Source organism: Lottia gigantea, assembly GCF_000327385.1.
Source record: "Lottia gigantea unplaced genomic scaffold LOTGIsca_87, whole genome shotgun sequence".
Lineage (NCBI taxonomy): Eukaryota > Metazoa > Mollusca > Gastropoda > Lottiidae > Lottia > Lottia gigantea.
In genome coordinates, this window is record NW_008710867.1 from 209,529 (window position 1) to 233,026 (window position 23,498).

Sequence of the window (23,498 nt, forward strand, 5' to 3'; positions counted from 1 at the left end):
TAGTAAAATTTCGGATCAATATGGTCTAATCAAGACAATCTAATTAGAACTAGTCATAAAACATGTATCGTTCAGTTTATGCCAAAATCAATTCACCTCTTCAACTAACTTCTTCTAAATGCCGACAATTTGTAACAACATTAAGGAAAGCTTAGTACATTAAAGAGATTGTAAAAAGGTTTCCTGAAATTTTTATGTGTATCAGGGACACTGATAGCATCAATTTACACCATTCTAATTTTCAATCAGATGTCTGTGGTTCCTGCAATTCCACTAAAACTTAGCGTTTTACAAAGTAGATATTTCAAAAACCCAGTTATTGTAATGTGGTTTCGCATTTCTAAAATTGCAGGAATCACAGACTTCTGACAGTAAATTGACAGAGAAGCAAACCATAAATGGCCCTTAAATGATGTTATTTTTTGTACAACTAATTCCAGATTAGTTGGAAAGAAGGGTTTTGATTGGTTGATATTTTAATCCAAGGAATAACCAATCAAAACTCTCGAAATTTGAAGAGAGGATTTTTAGTTATTTTGATTCCCTGATTAGCTCAAAAGTAGACATGTGATTGGTTAATATTTTAATACAAGGAATAACCAATCAAATTAAATGTCTACATCTTCTTTAAATTCGCTGATAAGCTTGAAAGTAGGCTTGTGATTGGATAATATTAATATGCAAGAAATAAAATGACCAATCAAAGCTTTTACAATTGCATGTTTATAACTTGTTTTAAGTTAAATTGGTAGCAACAACTGGTCTTCTATTTGATCTCAAGATATAAAATCATATATCATCTGGTAATGGTTCCTCTCAAGGGGGTTTAATATCCAGAAAAACAGCAACATGGTGACGGTTATCAATTTATGGGAGTAATTTCATGTCAAACACCAGCGTTTTAACGTCATTTCCCGATGATTAACGAGCTAAACCTATTTCTAATGGGGGACAGGACATAATAATATTCTTTATGATTAGTGAGATCAATATACAAGCTTCTTACATTACTGGGACCTTGTTGTGCTATCTAATGTCAAATTATTACTTCTTATACCTTGACTGCAATAGCCACTATCATTGTATCACTGAATTGTAGGGATTTGATTGGATTGTACGCCAGCAAATACAGCCAACAGAGCTCTTGACAGAAAGACTGTAAACATTATGGCTGATTGTATACAGACTTTCTGTCGAAGCCTCCGATTGGCTGAATTCTGTAGCATATAATCCAATCATATCACTGAATTTGCTAATTTCTGTCTAAAAGAACCTTTGACAGTTAAAAGAACCGTTGATATTTAAAAGAACCTTTGGTGGTTAAAAGAACTTTTGGTGGTTAAAAGAACCTTTGATAGTGTAAAAAACCTTTGATAGTTTAAGTTTAAAAAACCTTTGATAGTTTAAAAGAACCTTTGATAGTTTAAAAAAAATTGGTGGTTTAAAGAACCTTTTAGTGAATAAGAAAACCTTTTTTAGTTTGTGTTTTATCCAAACATTGCTGCAGAAAATATTAAATAGTTTTTGACGTACTTCAATTCCATCATCAGCGCTGGAGAAAAACGTCTTCAATAATCTTGATTATCTTCTTTTTCTTTTACTGTAATTGTTTGGCGCCACGGTTCTCATTATTTTCAGAAAATCTTTGAAAATCAAACATCACGAGACAGACAAATATTGAAAACTATAACAAACTCAACATGTGTGGGTTTTTAAAGTTAAAAGCCTCTCGGTGAATGACAAAAGCAACTAATTTTATGTCTTTTAAAAGTATTTCCGTTTGGGAGATGATTTTGTCAAGTTTCCTACAACTTGTCTGAAGTAATTATGTGAAGTCGAGTAGAAAAAAAACAAGTGTCGAGGAACTTTAACTCTTTTGAAAATGAAATGAAATGAATGGAGTTATACATCTGACTCTTCTGCACGTTATTGGAGTAATGAAGAAAAGCAATGCAGTGTGCAATGAAGAGAATTTTGTCAAAACAGTGGTATTAGTGGTATTTTTTCCGATTTCCAACTGTTGAGGGATCTTTAACGTGTACGGCCTGTAGTACACGAGCCCTCAGTTTATTGTCCCATACGAACGACGAGACGCTTTTTCCATGCCAGCCCCTCAGACCTGCATCACTAACATTTGAAAACCATCGCTCAGGAATTGTCTAATTAAATTATCGGTAAAAACGGATGTGTAGAAACAGAAAAAGTTGAAGAACCATTTTGAAACTAAAAGGATATGACACAAAAGAATTTTATTGATTTTGAATATATTATTCACTGTTTTTGTTAATTCAGTATTCACAACTTGTTTTTTGTGTTAAACGGAATTTTTTTTAGATTGAGTAAATTTGTAAGCTGTCATTCTTCAATTTGTACAAGCTCCATACAATATTTTAATTTGTTTGAGATCTGCGATAGAAGTTTTTTGAGCTTTTATGCTGAGAATCATATCAATCGTAATGAAAAGTGGTATCAGGTGTCTAAAAGAGTAAGCATACCCTGCCTGTCACAACCCCTCATATGAGGAAGTATATCAATTATAAACGATGAAGTATTTCATTATGAAAAGTGGTATCAGGTGTCTAAAAGAGTAAGCATACCCTGCCTGTCGCAACCCCTCATATGAGGAAGTATATCAATTATAAACGATGAAGTATTTCATTATGAAAAGTGGTATCAGGTGTCTAAAAGAGTAAGCATACCCTGCCTGTCGCAACCCCTCATATGAGGAAGTATATCAATTATAAACGATGAAGTATTTCATTATGAAAAGTGGTATCAGGTGTCTAAAAGAGTAAGCATACCCTGCCTGTCGCAACCCCTCATATGAAGAAGTATATCAATCATAAGTGAGTAAGTATTTCATAATGAAAAGTGGTATCAGGTGTCTAGAAGAGTAAGCAAACCCTGCCTGCCCCACACTCTTCATTCCTGCAATTGATTTTCTTTTTCTCAGAACGCTGTCTGCTCCGAAACTGCAATCAAGACCAAGACAAATACAGTTTGGTTTCAATAACAAGAGTAATGTAATCAATTTTAATGCAGTCTAGCAACACAATCAGTTTTATCATTTACAATTTGTTTTCCTCTCAATAAATCTTAGATTAGACTGCCAGAAAAATCTGTCTTAAATTCAATAGAACTGCAATATTGTAAAGAATCTAGCCAAACTAGAGGATTTAAAGTTCTAAAGCAATTGAATCTCTTGGTTGATGACATTTAGATGTAGTTGTCTACTTATTATCATGAAATAAATCACATGCAAGACATTTGGATACAAAACATCTAAACTATTGGTTTCTTGTGTACATAAAAGTTTTACGGATAGTCGGTAATTGCCTATCTGCACAAAATTCAACACTTAGCCTTTGACACATTTTTGTAACTAATGCTTTTTGTTTGAAAGGAATATGATTTCAAATGACAAAGCCATTTATGTCTTTAATGTTTTTTTTTAAAGAAATATTACCCAAATGAGAACTTAATCTCTCACTCGAGTTCTTGTTTGAACTTTGACGAAAATAGAACATTAATTCAGCAACAAAGTTTGATAAATCGGTGCAGAGATGAAAGGTGGAATTTGATTGGATTTTATCATACATTGTTTATTAGTGGATTACTAGGTGTTAAAATGTAACAAGATTTTTGATTGGCTCGTGACAAATGGGAATGAGGGTTAAGCTCCAAGATAGTAGTCACTGTTGTCAAGTTAGTGGGTTATAAATATGAGGATATCTACACTATGATAGTCTCATTCGTCAAGTCTCTGGTTAGCTAACGTTAAGGTTAATAGTCATGATTATCAAGACTTAGTCACTGATTGATTTTTGCCGTGACTTTACGTTGTCTGTCGATAAATTCCCTGGAGGGGAAAATTGATAAGGATTAGGAGTTTTCAAAGGAAATTAATTCCTTAGGGAATGAATTGAGCTGCTAAACTTTAGGGATTTTGGTGGTGTAGGTTCGAATCTTCATCAAGAAGAATATATTTTATTTGCAAGGAGGAAATCATTTTCTTTGGCAAAATGAGATTGCATTGTAAACCTTTGAGATTTTGGCGCCAAGGGTTTGAATCTTAAAGTTGTGTAAGGTAAATGTTTTGCTCTCAAAAATGCAGATTAAGTCACTAGAATTTGTTGAAGGAACTATTGGTCAGACATTCTAGAGCTGTAGTCTGACAGGCCTGGTTAATCATCCAAAACACAATTTTTCTAGCATTATTTCGAAACAAATGAGGTAATGACAAATGCCACCATTAAAATCCAATAACGAACCTCAATCTGAGAAATTTATATCGTGACCAATATTAGAGTTCTTTCCTAGGTCACAAGTTCATTGGTTATTTGGTTTCAATCATTTCGTCCAATCATATTATTAGTCTAATTTGTTTCTCGTTTTTATCGTGGTCCGACAGATATGCCAATTGATCATTTTTAGAATGTGGAATCTCAGGATGGGATTTTGACTTGATAATCACAATTGCAGAGTATCATTGGGTGTCCTAGAAGAGGCAGCATGTAATTTTCAGAATTTTTGAATGGAATTTCCACATAGCCAGTAATGTTGTTTGATATTTTGATAAATGAATTGTAATCATTATTCGAATCAGACGTGAAAAAAGATTGTATCTAATAAGAGTGGTCAGTTTAGAGCTGGGATATAATCATCCAATCACAGGCCAGTTTGATATTAACCTCCGAGATCAACAAGTAACAGGAAATCAATAAAGCAACCAATCAAATTGTATTAAAGATTGTAATGAAAGTATTAGATACACGAACGGAAACCACCTGGGAGCAGACCTTCAGGAAGAAATATAGGTTGATTATGTCATTATCTTTGGACAGTAGATAGCGTTCATGGACGCTAATTTGACCTATGTATTATCAGATGGGACAGGCTGTGCACGTTAAAGATCCCTCGACAGTTGGAAATCGAAAAAGAGTAGACTAATGCCCCTGTCCTGGCAAAAATTCCCTCATTGCACCTAGCAGGGCATTGCCCGTCTTCATTAGCCCACATGTTACAGAAAAGTTGGACGTAAAACTCCATTCAATTTAATATTCATCAGTAGATGTAGAGAGTTCACATTATTGGCTACTGATGTCAGGGAGTCCACAATGTTCACTAGTCGTTATGAGATAGTTATCAGTGTACTGTAACAATGATTTGAGAGGTCCAGGGGATAATTAATGAAACCACTAACCATGACTGTCCTATTGTAATCAGTACTTGAAGTATATTACAAGCCCTTCAGCTAGTATACTTTACTTTAAAGAGACGATTGGAGACATTTCTGAAACACAACAACTAGAAATAATTTGGATTTCTGGTCTTCATGAATGGTAAGTTTTAAGCCCTAACACCATAGCGATTACCAGTTGTGTATGGTGGTGAATAATGAAAGTGGTTATAAGTTCCGAACACAACTCACAACTCAGATGGAAGTGAGTTATTCGCAACTATACACTCGCAACTGTTGATTGCTATGATGTGAGATGCCAATTCTCAATTTTTAGGGCCATGTTTCCCTGACTTTTGGAATCCTGGTACACAATAATAATGACCATATGACATCTCCTGGTCTGGTACCCCTCAACAACCAAGAATCAAAACCGAAGACCATGAAGCTAGTCAGACCATTACTCACCTGTTATTTTGTGGTGGAAAGCCGGTTTTTATGTGACTTTTAGTAACTTCTTGGTTCTCTTTAAAGTAATTTGAAACAAGTTTGATAAATAGTGGAGTAACAAACCAACATAGTTTATATATCATGGTAGAAAATTGGGTCATTTTTAACCTAAACACCATCAGAGAGAGTAGTAGACAGGATGTTTTCATTGAAGTCAGCGTTTTTTATAAATTAAATGTTTTAGGCAATTAGGTTAGCCCGGTCATGTTGGTGGATGTAACACACAGAAGTGTTTTAACAGTGCTATTCTTTCAGTTTGTATCTTAAGAAGTCAGAACTGTTTACATCTGAACCTAAATTTTTTGGGCATTGTTTATTTCATAGTCCGCAATAAAATGTCAAGAAAATGGATGAAAATTTAAAGGTTTGTTTGGTTTTTGTATTTGTAAGTTTTTATCATAAGTTCACAACAACAAATCTGCAATATTTATCAGAGTTAGTTCCTTTAAGTACAATTTAATGAAGATTTATCAGAGTTGGCTCCTTCAAATACAAGTAACTGAATTTATATCAGAGTTCCTTTAAATGTGAGTTAGTAAAGATTTATCACAGTTAGTTCCTTTAAATACACATTACAGATTTTTTGAGCCATTAATAATGAGCCATACTTATAATGATTGTTTCCAGCCATGCAATGACTTGTTAATAGGAAAACAATAATGATGGCAATTAAAGGTCTGGTGTCCGTTGTTTCATATGACGAGACATGAGTAGGTTGTGATTATGATTACAAATTAATGAAGTCTATTTTGCCCGAAGTGTATGGAAAAATTGTCGAATCGCTAGAATGTCACAATCAGGTGAGGCCCTGTGTGCTACAGGCTGTGCATATTAAAGATCTCTCAGCTTATGCCGCTGTTCTTGTAAAATTTCCCTCCATTTCACACTTCATGGCAATGCCCATCTACATGAGCCTTTTTTTTGCTTTTCGCATTTTTCTCCAAAGAAATGATTGTCTCAGATATCGAAAAGACAAACGTTAATTTGAATGGATGATGTTTATAGTTTGTGATCTCAATTTATTCCTCCTTTCATCTCTAACAGACCTTTTCTATCCTTTAATATTAGAGAGTAGATTAAAGGGAGGGAAATGATCAATGTAAATATCGTCACATCTTTTATCTTACCGGGAAATGTCAATATCTTAAATTACTCTTGAACTATCCAGTCAGCATTTCTATTGTTTCCTATAGTAATAAAGTGTCTGGTATAATCAGGACTTTGTATCAAAAGTTGTTAATTTGACAAGTCGGGTTTCCGTGAAGAGTGTTTGAGGCTATGATTATGTGATGTTCGGAAATATTACACTGACAGGCCTGAGATGAAGTGTAAATTACGAATTCCGTTTAACTTTGTCTAGTCCAATCATTCATCTCAGATTTAGAAGCCTTGATTATCAAGTTAACATTTAGTCGTTAATGGAAAAATCGTCAAGGGAAGAAGAAGACAACATTCCTCACAAAAATACTCATGACTGCGGTGAAAATATGAGAGTTTTTGCCCACTTTTGAAACGTTTGCTACACTATCCTGGCAACATTTTCCTCTTTGCACACTGTATGGTGTTGTCCATTTTCAGAAGCCCTCTTGGTTAGGCTGCAAGACTGAGGTATTTTCCGGTATAAGTAAGCCACAAAGTCTGAGAACATACGTTGGCATTGAGATATACAGAAGAGGTTGTTATTAAGGTTAAGATTATTCAAATAAAGTGTTAACAAGTGGACCAAAATGCTACGAGGTTTTATCCAAGATGACTGACTATCGAGAGTGGCTAGACGATATTGACAGACGGATCACTGTAATTCCCCGCGACTATCTAATTGGATAAAGAGAATAAATGTCTAAGCTTCGATAATTTCCTCCAATAAGAGAAATTGAGATGAATGTTTAAGTCTGTGTATTGAAAGGCTAAAATGTCAGGACTTCTAAGGCTTTGGTAGCCTAAATGGATTTAATGGAAACTTAAAACCAGTTGAAAGCAAGATGAATGCTAGAAGGTTTTTTTGAAATGGTGTCATTTTCTTTTTGAAAAAAGGTATCAAATTAAATTGAATTAAAATGAATCAGATTCAAGGAGAGAGGTGTAAAGATTATCTTTTGTAAAGAAGAAATTTAAAAAATAGAAATTTGATTTTGTAAAGTCGTCAATTTAGAATTCTATAGTTCTTTATCATGATCGTTCAGTAAAGTTATGGAATTGTTGAGAAGGCAGACAGAATCTATGTATTTAATGATTGAATAGAAACATCCAAATGAAATCTAGTTAAAACAGATCAATCAACACAACTAGAACACAAAGCAATAGCTTGTGGATTGAACACAAAATAATAGTTCCAACACAAAACAATGGCTTGAACACAAAACAATAGCTCAAACACAAAAGAATAGCTTCAACACAAAAGAATAGCTTGAACACAAAACAATGGCTTGAACACAAAACAATGGCTTGAACACAAAAGAATAGCTTGAACACAAAACAATGGCTTGAACACAAAACAATGGCTTGAACACAAAACAATAGCTCAAACACAAAACAATAGCTAAAACACGAAAGAATATAGATAGCACACAAAACAAAAGCTTAAACACAAAACAATACATTAAACACAAAACAATACATTAAACACAAAACGATTTCTTGAGCACAAAACAATGGCTTGAACACGAAACAATAGCTCAAACACAAAACAATATAGATTTAAATTTAAATCCGGTGTTATTTTATATCTTACAGGAGCACACTTTAGTTGGTTCCCACAATGCCAGAGTCAAGCAAGATATTCACCTATCAGGATTGGGAATTCTACCAGAGCACTGTGTTGTTGATATAGATAACAATGAAATCTTCCTGACTCCCTTTGATGGAGCAAGGTATACACATTTTTTCATCATTTATTTTAACTTGTCTTGTAAAAATTTCCCTTATTGCATACTGCATAGGTTTGCTATACCAGCTGATAAGAGCTCCATTTCAGCCACCTTTATCACTTTTTAAAACAATAACCTAACCTCCAGTTTAATTACATGCATTGATTTATTAACTAATGACCTTGGCATTGATTTATTCACTAATGACCTTGGCATTGGTTTTTAATAACCAATGATATTGTTATACTTCCAGAACATGTGTAAATGGTTCAGTGATAAAAGATAAAACGAAAGTAAAACATGGAGATCGGATATTGTGGGGAAATAACCATTTCTTCAGAGTCAATTGTCCCAAACCAACCAACAGTAAGTATTTAGATTCCTGCTGTTTTTGATGCTCATAGTTTGTCCAAAAGCGTAGGACTCTTATGCTCATTTGAGGTGGCATCTCTTTTCATTTCATTAGTGGGGAATAGTGAGAATAAAAGGATCAAGTTGAACTAGCAGAGTGAGTCCATAAAACTTTTTCGTTTCTGACCAATAAGGTGCAGATTATGGTAGAAAATCAGCTGCGTCAACCACTTTTTACATTTTAGGTCCCCAGTCCTCAGAACCAGAGAATCAGTTGATAGATTATGACTTCGCTCAGCATGAACTGATGATGAAAGAACTAGGGGATGATCCCATACAGGAGGCCATCGGGGCCATAGAGAAACAACATGAAGAGGAGAAACAAGGTGAGAGATAGGGCGAAAATAGGCGATAAGGAAGAGCTCATCTCATGCTGCTGACATGTGTTTCAGATACACAAGTCCCATCTGGACAACTGGTATCGAAAGGGTTGTCAGTTTTGAGACTTATGAAGCATTGAGTTTTTATGTATCATTGGAAGGGGAGCAGAATAAGGGCCACAGGATTGTCAACAGGGGCTCAAAAAAGACCAGAGCTGGTCCAGATCTAAGTTCTTATTCTTGTAATAAGAAGTAGTAAGCTACAGATGTGTCTGCTATTCAAGCACACCTTTCAGAGAGTCCACACAGTTATTTACATTTTCTTTTTGTCTCTCCAGAGGCTCTCGATAAACAGCGTCAAATGTACGAACGACAGATGCAGATGTTGCGTAACAAATTGATGTCACCAGGCAACCCATCGTTTCCCATGCAGCTGTTCGAGATGCCCCGACTAACACCAACTGGTAACCCCACCACACAAAACAGTATACAGAAAAAATACCAGCAATGGGCTGTTGACAGGTAAGTTATGGATAATCTTTTTGTCTTGGTAGGCCATCAGTTTCCATCGAAGAGGACCTTCATCACATATTTTCGGGACAGCTAAATCCAAAGTAGAGCAATATGACAGCCTCTTTGGATTCCCTATCCCATAATTCGTCATCATTATCATGAAATAGGTTCTTTATGACATGCTTTGATTGGTTGACAACAAAAACATTAGAACGGGAGTGCTGTAGAAAGCTTGTTAGATTACAATGGAGACTAAACATAAAATTGCCAGTTGCAAGATCCTCAGTAAGTAACATTGGCTTGCCATAGCAGTCCAACTCCAAAGCAAACAATAATTCAGTCCATACTTAAAGCCATGTTAATAATCGATAATGAAGTCTGTAATATAAGTTGTTAATTAAGATTATTTAAGATAGTACTAGTGACTAACGATGTGGAAATTACTGCAAATATGCATCAAGATGTGCAGTCAAGTTGAAAATTCCAAAGATGGTATCTGGCTGGTTTATGCAAATCTTTTGCCTTTATTCTGGCAGTCTTTGATTATTATCTGTAATTTATGCGCATAATTATGACAGTTGATTAGGTAATGATGCCAGATAATGGTTGGAATTGCTCTGTTAAGTATTTGGGAAAGTCTGATGCCTAGAGATTAAAAGCTGGTTTAGAAAGATGGAACCGTTTCTCAACATTCTGGTTCTATGAACAGAGATATTAGACCTTAGCGCTAGGATATCCTAGGGTCTTAAGATCATTTCAAAAATACGCGTCTCTTTTGCAAAGGACTTGAAGGAATGCTCCCTTTTTATCCTTTAAATCTTACTCCAGTCTCCATTATGTAAATTAACAGCAATGAATTTTCATGTATATATAATTTATGTGCATATTGATATCCCTAAGGAGTTGATATTGATATATATTGAACTAAGAAACATGTACATGTCATATCATGTCACTGAATTCCATAAATCCACATTTGTTGACAAATATTATCACAGACATTACTTAGAAGATTTAAATAATTCCAAATTTGAAATTCAAAAGCTGAAAAGATTTTCGACTTAATGTTTTATTTATGGCATGTAATCTCTAAACTATTTAATAATCTGTCTGCATTTTCAATCTCCAACCATACATTATTAAATATTGTATCATTTTGACATTTTAGCCAGACGTGTCACTAACAAATTTTCAATTTAGCATGTTACGTGTTAACTTGTTAATTTTTAAATATCATATTAGAGTGGAGAAAAGATATTAGTCGATTCAAAACTTAAACACGAGCAATCCACTTTTCATATACAGAATTTGTTAAATCTCCAAACTACATACAACGTTTAACGTATATTTGTGAATATAATGCACAGTTTTTTACCCTAAAATGTATGTACATTATGGACAGTGGCAAAACATTTTTTTTGTTTATTGCAGGGAAAAATCTTTCAAACAGAGTTTATCCAAGTTAAGAGAAGAGGTTGTGAAGGCCAATACTCTGGTTCGTGAAGGCAACTTCTTGTCACAAGAGATGAACAAACAAACAGAATTTCATGTGACCTTACAGATTCCAGCTTCCAATCTTAGTCCCAATAGACGAGTACGTATATACGATTTATTGAAATAGTTCATTCGTAGGAGTAGTCAATGGGGCCGACTTAGACAAATTGTCTAGTTGTTCGGATGGGACAATAAACCGAGGCCCCATGTGCTACAGACTGTGCACGTTGAAGATCCCTTGACAGTTGGGAATCGAAAAAGATTGGACTAATGCTGCTGTCCTGGCAAAATTTCCCTCATTGCACACTGCATGGCAGGACTCCATTCATTTCATGAAGATATAAGATAACTTGTTTGCTAGGCAAGGTAACATACACCAACGACAAGTTGACAATGGAGACATTTTTGCTGACTGATGACTTAATATTTTTTGCCTTCTGCCATTTTCCAAATTATTTGGTGCAATTGACCAATTTATGCATCATCAATTGTAGCCTACATGCCTTTTCTGATTTTTTTTTTCTAGAGAGGAGCATTCATAAGTGAACCCGCCATCTTAGTGAAGCGGCAAGGTCGACCGAATCAGATCTGGTCCATGGAGAAGCTAGAGAATAAAGTGATAGATATGAGAGAAGTGTATGAGGAAAGACGGAATCGTGGTTTACCAATGATGGTTAGCTCCCCTGATTGTAGCTTTACGTCAATGTCGTCCAGTTTTAACGAATCTGGTCTTATACCTACAGCTTTTCACCCTTTAGACAATGTTGTAAGCACGGCATGATTTTTTTTAGTTTCATTTTATTTTTTCTTTCTCATATTTTTTGTCACTTTCGTTCCGTTTTTTTTTCTTAGCTTTTATTTTTAATATTGCCTCTTCAGTTAGGGTCTAACGACAGCCTTCTTGAACACTCGTCGAATTAACCTTTTGACCTAACCTGTTAAACACCGCAGCACAAAATGCTAGCTCGGGAGAGGGTAGAAATTTGATTGGTGAAAGCAGATGTCATCGAGTTAGGTCAAAAGGTTAATTTGATGAACATTCAAGAGGGCTGTCTTTAGACTCTCACTGCAGTGGTTATACTATTATATATTAAAAATAAAAGCTAATAAAACAAGGAACGTCTTTAGATTTAGTTAGGATTCTTTTAGATTTTTTGTTAATTAATTTCTTTAAGATTTCGAATTGATGTGATGTTAGTAGTTCTGATTTCCAAATTCCTTTTAAAGTCAAATTATTAGTCCAAATTGTAGATATAGATAAACATTGTTTATGTGTAGTTTAAGAATTCTTTTTTTAGATTTATTTTTGTCCAATTGTCCAGTACACTTTATTTAATTTGAATATCCATTTTTCATTTTGTGCTCTCCATTTCATACCAACATTTGTATTCGAGAGACAGATACGCCATTCGTTTGACCAATCCTACCTTAGTCTCAGAAACAGGAATTTTTTAGCTGAGATTATCAGTAATAGTGTTCACAGCTCACCATCGAAATTTGAGCCTTCAAATCCATGTGTGTCTAGAATTATCTACGTTTGAAAGTTAGAATGACGACTCGTCTTTTCTTAAGACACTACCATATATAGAAAAGACATCTGTAGAAATAGAAAGTGAAATTTCTAGTTTAAGTCTTTGTGAATATTCAAATCAAAAGCTGGTATTGCTTATGCTTCTTTTTCACAGGATGAAGGTCCACCTCAGAAAGGAGATCCATTCTATGAATCACAAGAGAACCACAATCTGATTGGTGTAGCTAATGTATTTTTAGATTGTTTATTTTATGATGTCAAACTGGACTATCATGTTCCTATTATTAGTCAACAAGGAGAGGTAGGTACTGCAGGTCAAATTACTTCAGGTGAGTTCTTTGGATGATCTCTTTGGAGTCTTATTTTTAGAAGTGGTACTAAGGGATTGTAAAGAGGTTTTCTGGATTTTTTAGGACACTGAAAGCATTTAGTGGTCATTCACAAAAGGCATACTGTTTCTAGGATGAGCATCAAAAAGAAACAACTATATTTTACAAGGATGATAACTTAGGTTCACAATTAAGGATCCTTTCTACCAGCTGGTCCTTGGTCAAACCATTTTGTATTGATCTTTCCTGGATTATCCGTACTTTACAGCTGGGTCAACTGGAATTATGAGTTAAGATGACTTATGCGAGGTCATCGGACTTTCACACGCTGATCGAGATTAGAACCCACAACTGCCATTTGTCTGACCAAGCAAATCACATCATGTAAAGAACCAAAAGTCTGGGCCTTATGGGTTTTTCACAAAGCTAAGGTACATTTCTGCCCTCTCTATTTAAGATAACTGGTAAACTGCACATAGAGCTGTCCAAAGTTGGTGGAGCAGTATTGGACAGATATGTTGATATACATGAAAGCGGGGAGGAAAATTCTGTGCCTATGGGAGCACCTTTGTTAGTGAGAGTAAGTTTCATAATCAAGCCTATAATTATTGACCTTGGCCTGTGCTTTTATGGGAATATCAGACTTTCACAATGTGTTAGGTTTGCAAAATTGAATGATTTTTCCAAAGCCTTTGAATATATATTATATATATTAAGCGCACCACAATATTTTTCAAACAAGAACAGCCAAGAGAGACTTAATATTTGTTCACTTTTATGTTTTATGGATGTTCTCTATCCTAGGTGTGTATAAAAGAAGCAAGAGGCCTGCCACCAGCACTCTGCCATTTTGTGTTTTGCCAGTACTCGTTTTGGGGATTGTCTGATACCATTGTAGTTGCTCCTGAAATTAATCCTGACAACTTGACTGAGAAACACGATCAAAGTCTTTCATTCATATTTAACCACCAAAAGGTAAGCAAAGGGATCTGAAGGACAGTTTAATTAAGCCAATCTAGAGGGTGTAAACATAGCAAGAATGACAGCCGTAAAGATGTAGCTCTTATTTTGTGATCTTCTTGCTTTGTCTGTATATGTTTTGATCTTGGAGACGCAGGCTGAAATAGATCAGTTATCTGAAGATCACACAGCATGAAACTCTGAGTTACAACAACATGTTTCAGGTTCTGTTTTAATAGAATAGACCTCAACCATCTTTCCAAAAAAAGTTCTTCCTTTCTGAATGTTCATTTTAGACTTGTTTTTCCAGGATTTCCGAATTCCAATAACAGAAGAATTTATTGAGCATTGTTCTGAAGGAGCCTTATCAATAGAAGTATGGGGTCATCGGAGTCAGGGATTTGGAATAAATGGGTCCCTAATTGATTCCACGTCAGTTAAAACCAGAACCCTTATTGATAGGTGAGTTATCTCCCTTTATAGTCTTCTGTAGCTAAGTCTAAAAGAGCGTTTGTTCTTTTCATGATGTTATTTGCTTGGTTAGAAGTGATGGGTTCTAATCTTAGGCAGCGTATGAAAATCTTGTTCACTTTTATCTTATTTCTTTACAGATGGAACGAGGTCATGCGGAAGATTGAATTCTGGGTAGAAATTCATGAATTAAATGATCAAGGTGAATATGTTGCTGTGGAAACAACTCACAGACCTGATGTCCCTTGTGCTGGCATCTTTCAACTCAGACAGGTATGTACGTTAAAGGGATTGTAAAGAAGTCTTTTTGAAACACCTGATGGTACTTCTCTCTCTTGAAGAGTCTACCAATATACAATTATTGCTCCCTATTTTGTCATGCTTTTCCAGACATTTTATGTGCATCTATTTGCATCATACTGATTTGCAGTCAGACGTCTCTAGTTCTTGAAATTCCACCTGCAAATGATTTTTATCAATTTTAGGGTCATTCAAGAAGAGTTCTGGTCAGAGTTAAACCAGTGGCAAACTCTGGAACCCTGCCATTGATCTGTGAAGCTATAACGTCCATTAGTGTAGGCTGTATCACGGCTCGTTCCAAACTACAGAAAGGACTGGACAGTTACCAAGAAGAAGACTTGAACCATTTACGAGAGCGCTGGACAGACGCTCTGAAACGACGTAAAGAATACCTGGATGAACAAATTCAACAGTTGATTAACAAACCAGGTAAGGTCAAGGTCATTCTTGTCCTTAGCAACAAACCTCAATTTGAAATAGTGGTTTGATGGCAGCTTCCTTTCCACCTTTGCTTCTTTTGATCAGACATTTTGTCATTTGTAGACAAATCTGAAGCAGATGCTGAAAGAGAAAGAGCTCTGATAGAACAGTGGGTGAGTCTAACAGAAGAACGGAATGCTGTATTGGTACCAGCTCCTGGCAGCTGTATTCCAGGTGCTCCTGCTGATTGGTAAGCACCAGTTTATTACATTACTTCATCAGCATCTCCAGGTTCAGCATTAGCTGCTCATGCAACTACTTCGATGTATTTTAGTTTAAATGGGAAGTAACCAATGTATTCACTCTTTCCTTTCAGGGATCCACCACTAAATGTGGAAGAACATTCACCTGTTTTATTCCTGGATCTTAATGGTATGTAGTATTGAGCTTTTTTTATAAGGCATCCTTTGAAAGGCCAGCTAGCTCAAGCAGTCTTTGATGAAGTTCCCATCAGTACTCTTTGGCATCTAAGGGGCCTTTTTCTCGAAAACTGGCTGAAAATAAAAGTTATTTGAAGGATTTATTCAAATTTTGTACATTTCTAGTACTTCTGAAGACTATTTACATATATTCCTAAAATCCTTTCCCATCTGTTGTAGCTGATGATATGTCCACACCTAACACTAAGGAAGGTCTGCAAGCTGCTGGTGTCAACTCTATATTACCCAAAGAACATGGTTCACAGTTGATCAATCTTCCCATTACTAAATCTTTCCCAGAGAAAGAAAATGTAAGTTTTATTTGCTTTGGGGACAGGCTGTAGCTCAGTTGTTTAGAGTGTTATGATGTCAATGGCTTGGTCACATCAGAGTTAGATAGGATAGGATCCTTACGAACTAGTTCTGACGCCAGATATATTGAAAATGACACATCATTGTTTTCTTTCCAAAGGTTTGTGCTGTTGCATCATGGGATTCCTCCATCCACGACTCTCAACATTTAAATCGTGTGACGCCAGCCAATGAGAGGATCTACGTTATTTTAAAAGCGGTAGTAAGATTAAGTCACCCGGCATCCATGGAACTGGTTTTAAGAAAACGTCTGTGTATCAACATCTATAAGAAACAGAGTTTGACTTCATTCACTCATATGTTAAAAAACAGGATTATTGGAACGGTAAGTGAGAGAATTCCTTGTGAAGCAGAAAATCTCAAAGACATTGAATTACTGTTAAATGGAATGGCTTCTTCTGGGTGTGGCACCAAGCAGGGTATGCTTAGTCTTCCAGACACCCGATACCACTTTTCATTATGAAATACTTCCTCACTTATGATTGATATACTTCCTCATATGAGAGGTTGTGACAGGCAGGGTATGCTTACTCTTCTAGACACCTGATACCACTTTTCATTATGAAATACTTACTCACTTATGATTAATATACCTCCTCATATGAAAAGTTCATTAGCTGCTACCAATGTATTGCCAATATGTTGTTTTGGATTTGGGTTTTGTTGTTTGGATCATTAGTACTATTTTGACTAATATTTTGTATTTTTTGTAGGACTATTTGACATCCAGTTCTATAATCTATGAAGTTGTCTCTAACATTCCAAAGGTTAGTTTCGGCCATAAATTTTAAGGGTCTTGTAACGCACATAGAGTTTGTTGTGGAGGACTGTTTCCATGTCAGTCCTTCTGCCTCGCATCACTGCTAAGGGAGATCCAGAAGTATTCAGTGGCAAAAAGGAGGGTCCATTTTAAGAGTGCCCTGATTTGACACCTCACTTGACTTCAGGCCTCCCTTGACAATACTGTGGCCCCTGCTCTCCCCTCATCTCATCCATCTCGTAATATTTTCCAGGGATCAGAAGATTTAGAAGAAATGGAAACTTTGGCTCAAATGGCGGCTTCCCCCAATCAAATAAATTCTTCAGATGGTGAAACATATATCGAAAAATATATTAGAGGTAAACTGATATGAAATGGAGTTTTACATCTTTCTTTTCTGCACCTGAAATGGTGTTCATGGATTCTAATCTCAGTCGATATGTGAGTCAGATGCAAAAGAAATGATCATGGACATAGTTTTGATGGAAATGGAACCTAAAGCTATCTTATATCGTATATTTGCAAGTATAATGCGCATTTTTTTGCTCAATATTTGCAAAACTGGGGGGCTTGCATTAAGCTTATATACTGTGACAAAATTTTGGAATTTGAATTTGAAATCGTTATTTATTTACAGGTATCTCAGCAGTAGAAAGTATCTTGACATTAGATAGATTACGACAGGAAGTAGCTGTCAAGGAATTACTGGCTGTGACTGGACGATCTGGAGGAATGTTACGTAAAACGACCAGTGTTCCTAACATTAATCAGGTAACGTTACGTTACGGTCTGATACTTTTTAGATTTTTGTCTTTAATAGTATTTTACTAGTTTTTTAACGGCTCATCAAAATGGCTACCCATCTTTAATAGTATTGTGAGAAGTAGATTAGAGAATAAAGGCTCACTTTTGACTTAGAATGAACAAACTTTGTCAGAAAGAGTATGTATTTACCGGTGGACTTACCTGGTGTCATAACTATACAACAGAAAATCTGATAAATCCATAGGTCCAGCGATGAATATAAACTGTTGTTTGAAAATCTAAAGTTATGTTCATTCTAAGAGGGAGTACATCTTTAATATCTCCATAGCAACGTTTTTATTAAATAGCTAGTATTAAAATAGTGTTTGAGAATCAAAATTTAATTAGTTAGTGTTTGAGATTCAAGATTTAATTAGTTAGTGTTTGAGATTCAAGATTTGATAAGCTAGTGTTTGAGAATCAAGATTTAATTAGTTAGTGTTTGAGATTCAAGATTTAATTAGTTAGTGCTTGAGATTCAAGATTTAATTAGTTAGTGTTTGAGATTCAAGATTTAATTAGTTAGTGTTTGAGATTCAAGCTTTGATTAGTTAGTGTTTGAGATTCAAGCTTTGATTAATTAGTTTGAACTAATTAATATATTAATTGTTCGATTAGTTCGTTAGTGTGATTTAACTAACATTTTAACATTATTTTAGATTCTAACTTCGCCTACCAAACTTGAGGAACAGGTACGACTTCTTCTTATATCTCTTGTGAATTCTTAGGCAGCCTATATGAGTCACAGTGGGACGTAGGTCTTTGCCTGTGTGATCCATCTTTTGCTTGGTGTAGTGCCAGGCAAAGTATACTTACATTTTTGGACACCTGATACCACTTTCCATTATGGAATATTTACTCACTTATGTTTCTGACTTGTTGTTTTGGATTTCTTGTTACAGTTTATTTGAAAATATTTCTAGTAATGATCCATTTTTGTTGTATTGACGTTTCAGATTCGAGCAGACAGCATCTCCGATCTCAGTTTTGATCCTTTGTCTCCCAAATCACAGCACTACCCTGGTGAGTTATTTCGACAACGTTCAACATCAGATGCTTCAACCCTAGCAACAGTTGCCAAGGAACTGTGTAAAGCTACTGGTCTAGGTGGGTCAACAACCACACAAAATCATCCGCCATTTTTATTTTACTTTTGGCTTCAGTCACTGCTTTATGTGTGTTTTTATTTTCTTTCAAATTTCCGGAAACTTCAATGTTTTGATTTCAAAATGAGGCTTTCGTTGTCAAGGAAGATGAGATGAAGAATGGGCTGCGTCACAAGGACTTGCTTTTTGTGTTGTTGGTATGAAGATGCCATAAAATGGCCGCCTGATGACTTGCTCTTTCAATTTCTTTTTTTTCGTATGTTCAAAACTTGCCTGTCTGCAGTAAATTAATGATATGGGTTTCAGAAACTTATTTTCAAAAAGATCCAAACAAAAATGAGAGAGGCAATATTTTGGACATCGTTATTTACATTATTTTGTTTTCGTTCCTTGGCACTGTTGCTATGTGATGATTTTTTATGCTTCCATTTTATTTCCACTCTTCAATGCTTTTTTGATGTTTTCACAAAAAGGTATGTACCTCACTGAATATTACTTTTTGTTACAACATTTTAAGAGATGCTTAAATTTTTGGTATATTTTGTCCAAGAAATAGGAAATTTACCTCGGTGTTGGAAGAGTTGTAATAGAATTAATATGCATAGCAAATGCATAGCGTTTGATTACTAATACTATGCTGTGAGCTATGCTTTATCATATATATATACTCTTGACCTAACATCTTATCAGACAATCAAAAATTGTGTTTTTATTAATATACACGACAAGAAAATTCTGGATGCTTTATCAGCTGTGGACAGACCACATCCTTGAAATTCAGAGTCCTGAAGTTCAAATAATTTTGAAACCTACAAATATCTATAGGATCACATCCCTTGAAATCCAGACCTGTCCTTCTCTAGTACAAAAAACATTTGGCTACTTGTACCCCAGTTTTAATGGAAATTCCCTAACCCAAGCTAAAATGCGTTTATTTTATCCCCCTGTGCAGCTCGGCCCAGTTTTCTAAACCTGCGAATGTCGAGTGTTCATGGTAAAGATTTTGAAGATTTTAATATTTTCTTTAGACTATTTGGTAGTAAGAGTGACCATTATATTTCTGTATTGTTCTTTCTCTCTCATTGTGTCCGTTCTGTGTTGTCATCTTTCTTTCCTGAAAACTCTTCAAAACTCTTTGAAAATTGGTTCCTTAGTATAAGCAATATAGACAATATCAGCTTGTCCGTAAGCTTGTCTATAATATGCTAAAAATTGAATGCACACATGGCTTGAGTAGGAAAAGTTGTTCCTTATATAAGCACATTACTGACAGGTGGTAGGACAAACCGCTTTTACACTCACAGCTTGAGTAGGACAGATGGTAGGACAAACCGCTTTTACACTCACAGCTTGAGTAGGACAGATGGTAGGACAAACCACTTTTACACTCACAGCTTGAGTAGGACAGATGGTAGGACAAACCGCTTTTACACTCACAGCTTGAGTAGGACAGATGGTAGGACAAACCGCTTTTACACTCACAGCTTGAGTAGGACAGATGGTAGGACAAACTGCTTTTACACTCACAGCTTGAGTAGGATATATGGTAGGACAAACTGCTTTTACACTCACAGCTTGAGTAGGACAGATGGTAGGACAAACCGCTTTTACACTCACAACTTGAGTAGGATAGATGGTAGGACAAACCGCTTTTACACTCACAGCTTGAGTAGGACAAACCGCTTTTACACTCACAACTTGAGTAGGATAGATGGTAGGACAAACTGCTTTTATACTCACAACTTGAGTAGGATAGATGGTAGGACAAACCGCTTTTACAATGGTTAGAATGAGAACCACATGACAAAACTCTCAATGGTTCTGTGGTACCTTCAGTTTAATTTAAAGCTTCAATATTTTCAAGCAGAAATGATTTTGTACAAGAGTTATCAGGAATATATGTTGTTTGAATGGCGTCAATGTTTGCACCATCTGGTATGTTTTATATTGTACCCATTAACTGTTGTCTGTATTCGTTGAATATTGTCAATATTTTTGTAGTTAGTTTTTGATGATAAAGTTTCGAAATTCATAATCTGAAATTTTGGGAACTTTTCGTTTGTTTTAATATTAGATTATCTCTATGTAGTAGACAAAAATTTTCAAACAATTCAACAAATGGTCCTATAATTTTAATTTGTTAGGAAAATACTTAAAAATATATTTTTTATGACATGCAAAAGGCGGGACTACATATGTCAATCACAAATTGTTGTACAGCAGACTTCATGCTCTAAACACAAAGACACTTACATATATGCTAAAGGCGGGACTCAATATGTCAATCACAAATAACTGTATAGTAGATTTTATGCCCTACACACACAGCCAATTATATGTATTCTAAAGACAAGTAGACATGCAAGAGGCGGGACTAAATATGTCAATCACAAATTGCTGTACACATATGGCATATTTTATTATCTGCACAGCCTATAAAATGTGTGGACATGCTTAAGGCGGGACTAAATATGTCAATCACGTCACATGACAATTCCCTACAGAGGAAGTAACATCTTAAAGATAGTTAAGTGATAAATGCATGTAAACCTAAGTGTGTATTTTTTACAAGTTCACTTCACAATTTTTGCACGTTTTTAAACTAATTAATACTTAATTAATACTTTAATTAAGAGTGTTTACAAAGATAATATAATTGTTTGGTAGAATTTAGATAGCTTTATTGAAAGTTAATTTATGAGGACTCATTATTCAAGTCTACCCAGCTGTAGATGGGGACGGATAATCCAGGAAAGATCAATGCCAAGAGGTTTGGTCAAAGACCTGCTGGTAGAAAGGATCCTTAACTGTGAACCTAAGTTATTATCCTTGTAAAATATAGTTTTTTCTTTCTTTCTTTTCTTCATTACCATATATAGATAAAGCTTGGCTTAGCCAACATAAGCAGGGATTATCACTTATGATTTAAAAGCATTTAGCTGCTTAGATAAGCACCTTGAAAATAACCTAAATAACAAATTTCTAACACTTAGTTTCCTTCATTGTACGTGGATTTTGCCCCCTGTTCACATGTTGTAATGAAGTTTCATCTTGCAGGAGGTTCCAAGTCCGTAATGAGTCCCCACTCTCTGAAATTGATGAAACCAATGACAACACTGCTTGAAGAACAAAACCATCGGGAACAAAAACCATTGTTACACCAGAGCACTGAAGAGGTAAGCGCTGCGGGTTGGAAACTCTGAACATTGCTGTATTATGAAATCCCCTTTCAACCAGAGGCCAAAGATCTTTATTCCTGGTGTTTTGGGAGATAAGTTCCAAGCGTGCCTGAATTATCAAATCCACATTCTGGAGTTAACAGTTGATGATCAAAGCATCAAGGATGCAGGTGCGCAGAGTTAAAAGCCCATCTATGAATTTTTCCCTCAGTCCATAATTGAATCCTTTTCTGCTTCAGGAACTTGATGAAGAAGACGAAGATGATCTTGGGGTCAAACCAGTTCATCACCTTGACGACCATCAACACGATTCCGACGATTTTCAAGAATTTGAGTCTTTTCAAAGTCAACAAACCCGGGTTCAAAGTTCAATGAACAACATGACCCATTCTTCAACCAACGACAGTTTAGTGGAAGGTCAAACCAAGAGTTATACCCCTTCCATGACCTCTAGTGGGTACGCCAGTCAGGCTGTTTCTACCTTGACACTATCCTCGGAAGATTCCATGAGCATCAAATCTATTGAAGAACATGGCGACGGAAAAGGGAAAAAAATGCGGCAGAAGTCAGCTAGCACAGAGACTAGTAGTGAGAGTGATTCTGATGACCGTGGAAACAAGAACAGTAACTCTGATCATCCACAAGCAGATGACTTACCCAATGAAGCTACGGAGAATTCTGTATGTGTTAAAATGGAAAGATCTGATTCTTTATTGGATGAAAATGTTCCTGATATACCCGGCTCGCCGCTTAAACCCATACCTTCCCCACCGGTTACAGCCGAACCATTTTTTCAATCAAATGACCCTAAACTTGACAATCAGACGAAGAATTCTGAAGCTGATACTAAGGATTTAGAAAATGGACAAAAAACCAGTGATGGAAAAGAGACAACAGAATCTGAATCAAGCATTGAAAAAGATGCTAATAATCCAGAAATGAAAAAGGAATCAGAGAAAACGATAGACATAAAGGAATCCCAAAATGTGGAATCGGAAAGCTCAAAAGCTGAATCATCTTCGTCTGCTAAAAAATCCGTCAGAATGCGACCGAAATTGCCTGTATTTGATGACAATAGTGCAATGTGTGTGAACTCTGTGAATGCTCCAGATAGTGATCTGTATAGTGTGAATGCTCTGGAGGAACTTGAAAAATTACAAGACATTGACGAAGATGCTGATGAGTCTTCTCAGCCACTCAGTGATAAGTCGCATTTAAATCGACCAATCAGTGATGAATCTTTAAATAAATCATCCAATGAGGTGAAGTCTTTAGACAGAGCTGATGTTTTGAGAAGGAAAGGCTCGTCTGGTCGACCTAGACCGGTTTCTTGTATTGGAACACCCCAGACGCAATCATTGTATCGTACTGGATTAATGCCTGATGTTGATAGACGAAGCAGCTTGCATTTCACAGATGAACAAGCTCAAGGTTAGTGGCTTAAAGATTTTCATGTAAAGTACCAGTGAGGAAAGACCATAAATAAAAAAAGT

The 23,498-nt window shown here is 35.6% G+C and overlaps 1 protein-coding gene across 1 annotated transcript in view; it reads left to right on the top strand.

The window, feature by feature from the left end:
* The window catches only part of LOTGIDRAFT_133948 (hypothetical protein), a gene marked incomplete at both ends in the record, with an annotated part of 54,415 nt that overhangs the window by 30,187 nt on the left and 730 nt on the right, over window positions 1-23,498 (top strand). The window contains 24 exons of the mRNA XM_009067853.1: window positions 8,423-8,559; window positions 8,810-8,922; window positions 9,153-9,293; window positions 9,626-9,809; window positions 11,232-11,394; window positions 11,821-11,967; window positions 12,980-13,126; window positions 13,612-13,734; window positions 13,959-14,129; window positions 14,425-14,576; window positions 14,726-14,858; window positions 15,071-15,314; window positions 15,429-15,555; window positions 15,682-15,737; window positions 15,965-16,095; window positions 16,257-16,481; window positions 16,870-16,923; window positions 17,170-17,275; window positions 17,554-17,692; window positions 20,227-20,417; window positions 21,887-22,002; window positions 22,245-22,599; window positions 22,786-23,026; window positions 23,132-23,316. Coding sequence (XP_009066101.1) covers window positions 8,423-8,559; window positions 8,810-8,922; window positions 9,153-9,293; window positions 9,626-9,809; window positions 11,232-11,394; window positions 11,821-11,967; window positions 12,980-13,126; window positions 13,612-13,734; window positions 13,959-14,129; window positions 14,425-14,576; window positions 14,726-14,858; window positions 15,071-15,314; window positions 15,429-15,555; window positions 15,682-15,737; window positions 15,965-16,095; window positions 16,257-16,481; window positions 16,870-16,923; window positions 17,170-17,275; window positions 17,554-17,692; window positions 20,227-20,417; window positions 21,887-22,002; window positions 22,245-22,599; window positions 22,786-23,026; window positions 23,132-23,316 — 3,781 coding nt within the window. The remainder of the gene's footprint in view (window positions 1-8,422; window positions 8,560-8,809; window positions 8,923-9,152; window positions 9,294-9,625; window positions 9,810-11,231; window positions 11,395-11,820; window positions 11,968-12,979; window positions 13,127-13,611; window positions 13,735-13,958; window positions 14,130-14,424; window positions 14,577-14,725; window positions 14,859-15,070; window positions 15,315-15,428; window positions 15,556-15,681; window positions 15,738-15,964; window positions 16,096-16,256; window positions 16,482-16,869; window positions 16,924-17,169; window positions 17,276-17,553; window positions 17,693-20,226; window positions 20,418-21,886; window positions 22,003-22,244; window positions 22,600-22,785; window positions 23,027-23,131; window positions 23,317-23,498) is intronic.